At 42.3% G+C, this 6,000-nt stretch overlaps 1 protein-coding gene across 3 annotated transcripts in view; it reads left to right on the forward strand.

Moving 5' to 3' along the window:
- CAPN9 (calpain 9) overlaps positions 1-5,795 on the forward strand; it is a 29,134-nt gene extending 23,339 nt beyond the window's left edge. For all 3 annotated transcript variants that reach the window (XM_009644153.2, XM_009644154.2, XM_035899699.1), the window contains 5 exons: positions 1,561-1,629; positions 3,010-3,088; positions 3,754-3,870; positions 4,886-4,944; positions 5,769-5,795. In XM_009644153.2, coding sequence (XP_009642448.1) covers positions 1,561-1,629; positions 3,010-3,088; positions 3,754-3,870; positions 4,886-4,944; positions 5,769-5,795 — 351 coding nt within the window. The remainder of the gene's footprint in view (positions 1-1,560; positions 1,630-3,009; positions 3,089-3,753; positions 3,871-4,885; positions 4,945-5,768) is intronic.
- Positions 5,796-6,000: the final 205 nt, after the last annotated feature.

Below are 6,000 nucleotides of genomic sequence, written 5' to 3' on the forward strand. Positions count from 1 at the left end.
ATTTTGTTACATGTGAGTCCTAACAAGGCAAGTATCTAACATTTGGTTTATGTCTTGCTTGCTCAGCTGAGAAGTTCTTATCTTTTGCTTTTTTTGCTCCAGTCCATGACAGAGCATCCTCTCAAGCTTTTCTAACAGAAAATCAAAACAGACAGAACTTTATCCTGTTGAAGCTATGTCCATAATGTTAAAATTCAGTGCAGTTCAGTCACCATGCATACGCAATGAGAAACAGGGGACCAGCCCTAAATTTCCTCCCTTAAAAACCAAGCTTCAGCAGGGAGTTGGTCCATGTTCACATCCCATCCTTACATGGTATTGGGACAGAGCCAGGGTCTGCACTTGACCCAGGAGCATGGCAGCAGTCCTAGGTTTACTATTTAGGATATAACTAAATAGTTTCCATGATTTGCAATGCTTCCAAGCAAATCTCCACATAGTTTTGAATAAATAGGGAGACATCTCTTCCTCTGCTTTGGAAGCACAAGGAACGCAGACACAATCATCCCGCTCTAGACATGGTATTTGGAGCACAATGGAGGAGCAAAATTACACGAATGCAAACCTGAGTCAATGCTGGCAGAGTCCCCTCTGTGTCATATGCCACCAAATTCCCTGGCTACAGTCACCGTGCGGTGGCGCAGAGCGGGGGCAAAGTTCTACGTGACCCCAGGAAGAAGAACCTGGCTGGGTAGAAAGACAGACTTTTTGCAAGAATGATAACATCCTTGGGATCTGTGGGTGCCCTCGGTAATGTCACCAGTGTAGGTGCTTAAATAATGTCAGGCCTTAACCTGACCCCACTTGGCACGTTTTGACCTTCGTGAATGCTCGATGAGCTAGTGTCCCTCTAAGCAACGGCTTTGTCCTGGCAAGTGCGATGGAAAGGGGAAGGGGAATGGGCCCATTCCTTATTTAGCATTTCAGAGCAAGTGCCCCATCCTGCAAATGAGCTGTGCTTGGGCGACATCAGTAACTCAGCAAAATTACTATTAAGACCCTCACACTTCAGGCAGAGGGAAGTCCAAGCAGATCTAATCACTGCCTCTCAGAACTGCTATACAGACATTTTTTTCAGACCACAAGGACCAGATTTTGCCAGCCTCACCCCACAACTCCAATTAATTTTTGGTTGAGACATTGCAATAGAGCCTGGTCTCTGGATAAAAATACAGAATAGCACACTGGTTGACTAACTCCTTTGAGTACAGTAGCAATTTGTTTTAATCAGGTAATTTAATTCTCTGAATCATTTATATCCCATTTACATCCAAAGCTGTTCTTGCCTTAGAACAATCTGTCTGTCTTTCTCCTGTGGAGCCTGCATTTCTCAGCTGTGGTTTTATATCACATAATGTTCCCCAAGTATCGCAGCCACAGCCGCGACTGTAACTGCTCGAGCTGCACCTCATAAGAAATCCCAATATCCATTTCAGTGGCACCATAGGCTTTCCAGGCAACTTAACTTAACTTTTTCTGCTTAAAGGAACAGCGCTGATAAATTCAGACAGAGTCTGGACCTCCACATAACAAATCCTTTTCCTTAATTCAGATCACCAGACCAATGGCAACGGGAAACTGGAATTTAGTGAGTTCAAAGTCTTCTGGGAAAAAATGAAGAAATGGATAGTAGGTGACATTATTCATTGTATTCGTTTCTCTACTTCATTAGCTGTTTCCTGCATAGTTTATTACGTATGCACAGACAAAAATGGAGACAGGAGTGTTTACAAGCCACAAATTTTAATTCAAATGTTTTAAAAGTTTGGGGTCTTGTTTTGGATAGTCAAAGACATTCTTAGCTTTCCATGATGATAAACCATAATGGTCTTCTGGAAATAACAGAGATTTTTGGGATAAAGAACGCAACGGGCACTAAAATGCAAGCCAATCAAAATGAAACTTGAGGAGTTTCCATTGCTGCTGTTGCACAGAAGAAAAAGGTGATGATTCATGACCAGTAGGAAACAATCATTTCCTAAGCCCCTGCATTTCCATTATTGATCTCTCAAGGAGTCAACTATACTGAAGTCTGGGAAAGTGTTGATTCTAATTTTAAACACATTTCCCTGCCACTGTATATGGCAGTAAGAATAAGCAGGCTTGCAGAATCAGGCCACAGACTGAATATTCAAATAAAGACATCGTAATTGTTTCCTCATGGTCATTAATAGTTTTTTCTGAATTGATGCTTCACCCAGGCATTTAAAATATGCAGTTCTCTGCTTCTTGTCTAGCCCATCAGAAATGGCAAATGCTTTTTCTGGGGACTAATGCCACATCTCTTTTAACAAAGGACGCATTGTTTTTTAACAAGGGGACCTGAGACAGCCTTGTATCCTGTAGGAAGATTTGCACGTATGTTTGCTGGAAAATTTTAAGCTGAATGTGACAAAAACTCTAAATAACTCATATTCCAAGGGAGAGTCGTGTTTGTTGTGTCATTGAAAAGATGGGGTTTAACTCCAGCTTAATAATTATTTAATATTTAGGTCAAATTCAAACCATTTGTACCAGCTGTCTTGGTTGTACCATGTATGTGACTGTTTAGAACTTCTATACCTAGAAGCAAACGAGTAAGTGACAATCTTAACTTCATGTTAAACAATTTCTCTCTAACCATCAGAATTATAGAGAAAAATATAAAAAGAGGTAAAGAAAATGCATCAGTTAAGAGTTAAAAGATAAAGAACAATATGTCCTTTCCAGATAAAATCACTTTCTAAAAAATCATGGAATTTTTATGAAGAGCAACTAATTATTTTTGAATGCTTGTGTTTGGCAGTACTTGTTTAAGTTTCACAACCACCTATTCATATGACAAAGAGAATGGGGACCCAGATTTGCTCCTCAGTTACAAAATCAGACTGGATCTAGACCAAAGTCTTGTCAGCTTTCTTAAATGCTTATGCTACGCAGCTCGAGATAAACACCTTGTCTTTCTATGCCATAACTGTGCTCCCCTTCATATGCAAATACGGAACTTTCCATATGCTCCTTTCACAACAGAATATCTTTCTTCAGTTTGACTTTGATAAATCTGGCTCCATGTCCTCCTATGAGCTTCGCAGTGCTCTTAAAGCTGCAGGTAAGACATTCACTGCATTTTATCTGGGAAACCTGTCGGGCAGATCAGCTGCAGGTGGAGAGGGCTGCCACCAATTACACAGGCTGGGTGCCCCTGAACAGAGAAGAGGTCTAAACCCCAGAGAGGACCTGGGTACTTATAGAGGACGCTGAGTGGACTTGTTTTACCCCAGGTCTTCCCAACCCTGCAGAGCAGTCAGTCAGAGCAATCTTTACATTTTTATTGAGCTCTGTTAAACGCAACAGGGCTGCACATGTGCAGGGTTAGACCCTGAAACAAACGACTTCAGAGTCCATCTCCACTCAAGGGTTGGAGGAACAATGTGTAAGCTGTTTGTTATGAAGAGCAATCAGCGCATTTGTATTTCATCACAAATTATTTTATTAAAGCACCTAGTTTTGCAGAGATCCCTCCAAATTTCAAGGACACAGAATGGTCCCTCATACATCAAAAACTGCATGGACTTGAAACTGCAGTGACTGCAAAATTCCTTGTTCAGAGTTTGTTATTCATTGCAAGCTTAAAGAATTTTGTGGTCAGATCACTTTCTGGATGGATGTGTGCCACAGAGTATCCTTCCATTAACTGGTTTTCAAGATTAGTTAGTAGAGGTCTGCAGATTCCTCCCTGGCCTACAAGGTTGCTCACTTTTCCTTTGTGCAAAGGATACCAACTCAACAACTACCTGCTGCAGCTGATCGTCCTCCGATACTCTGACGAACAGTTCCAGATTGAATTTGATGATTTTCTGAACTGCATAATTCGCTTAGAGAATGCAAGTCGTGAGTATCTTCTTCCTCTGGAATTTCTTCCCCTCTGAAAAAAAAAAGTTCCACTTTCGGCTGTCATTGAGGATATTGCACAATATCTGTGTATATGGCTAACAGAAAGGAGCTGTGTTTAGCGTTTGCTTTTAGGATGGATTTTCTCCTATAAAGTGAAAAATGTTCTGCTGCTAATGGAAAAGTTCCCCTTGTGAATAGAGCCTGCTTCATAAACTCTGTAGCAACATAGAAGGCATGTGAAGAATGCTGGCAAAGTCCATATTATAGCCTTTCTTGTGGCTCACACACGAGCTTAATTTGGGATCACAGAAGTTCAAGGTTCAAATATTCCTTGTGCCTCATGCAAAGAGATAATAGTCATGTGCTTGGGCAGATTATCTCCTGTACTTTTTACATAACTTGTCCACTTTTGGCTGAAGATATGGTTCCCTGTACATCGAGTCACCCTAGGTCTCAGTTCATTTGTGCACACGGTCATTCTCGCTCCAGAGCAGCAGTAGTAGAGATAGGTAAGATGGCTGCATAAATGCTGAAGTGATAATTAGTGTGGCTCCAAATTCAAATCAAATGCAACTCACTCTACGAGAAGCAAAATCAACTTTCTTGACTGATTTTTTTTTGTTTTGTTCTTGCCTTTACTTTCTGATTCAATCTGTGGCAATAGAAGTATTAAACTTCTGAGACTGAAAAGTTAAATATAAAGACATACAAATTGCTTGGCTTCATTTCGGAGTATTATCCAAATCCAACCGTTCAGCACATCCAGGACACTCTCTTCCAGTCAAGTCCTGAAGTGAGACTTGCAGAAAGGCCATAAGTCAGCAAGACATTTCCTCTTGCAAGGACTTCATTTTGTCAAGCAGCTACCACCACCAAGCAATCCTAAATGATCCGCCTTTGAGCCAGGCCCTCCCTCTCCTTGGCACGGCCACCGTCGTTGTGGGATGGGGAGCTCATGTATGAATATGAATGAGGTGTATTTATAGCACTGGTGTCCTGTTTTTCGTTTCAGGAGTATTCCAAGCACTGAGTGTGAAAAACAAGGAGTTCATTAACCTGAATATAGGCGAGGTATGAGCACAGCTTCATAAACACTGACAAAATGGTGGGGCTTCTCTAGAGCTTTGCCCTCTTGTAAGAACTGGAGTATTTCTACATGACGCTTCAGGTGACATCAATGTCCGTGAGAGCGCAGGGGGCATCTGCCATAGATTTCAGCAGGGCTGGGATTTTACAGTGCACGCACTGATTGCATCTCTTCCGTGTTATTTCCTTCCTTCCTTGCCCTGTGGCATATTGACAGCTTCCCATCCCCCTTCTAGATTCTCTGCTTTTTCCTTCCTTGGGTGCCAGCTCTCGATGGGGGAAAGGGGAAGCAGCAGATGGGGATGGAAGGTCTTTCAAATCTCACAGAATCCCCCAGGAGTTCAGATCAGCTTCTCCTGTGCATGTCCACCATCTGCTTTTCACACTGCTCAGCACAGGCTTCTTATTTTCTCGTGCTCTCTTTGTCTCCCTGTTGCATATGTGGGTCATATCTCATTTTACACTAACCCAAAGCTTCCTGGGGCAAGGCACAATGAATTCCCTGGCACAACAAACATGGGAGCCCATTTGGACTGCTGGGATGCAAACAAAATCACTGCTATTATCAGAATCTAATGCCTGGAGAACTCTGCCTCCTTCCTTCCCAACACAGAAGTAAATGCTGGCCAAGGTCTCTCCTTAGTGAGAGGACATAAAAGCCTAGTGAGCAAAGGTCCTCTTCCCTGTGCGGGGTCAATTCAGAGCAAGGCACTGCTTTTGAACATCTCTCTCTCATTTGGGGAAAGGGAGGGGGAGGGAGAAGGGCCTGAAATCATTAATTGTAAAGTTGATCTTTCTTCCAATATTAGTTTATCAACCTGGCAATGAACATCTGAAGAAGGCTGACTTGGATGCTGGAGGTTTCTTGCTGCCGAGACTTCTGCCCTAACAGATGAGGTCACCTTCGCATGCAAATTTTACCAGGAGATTTTATGCAGAGGAACATGCATGCTGCCCACCCTTTCTGGTCTCCAGCCCTGTTGATGAGTTCAACAGTCACAGCACATTTTGTTTTTATTTTTGGTAAAGCCTGATACTGGA

The sequence above is a fragment of the Egretta garzetta genome, unplaced genomic scaffold (assembly GCF_000687185.1).
Source record: "Egretta garzetta isolate BGI_Z169 unplaced genomic scaffold, ASM68718v1 scaffold118, whole genome shotgun sequence".
Classification (NCBI taxonomy): Eukaryota; Metazoa; Chordata; class Aves; order Pelecaniformes; family Ardeidae; genus Egretta; species Egretta garzetta.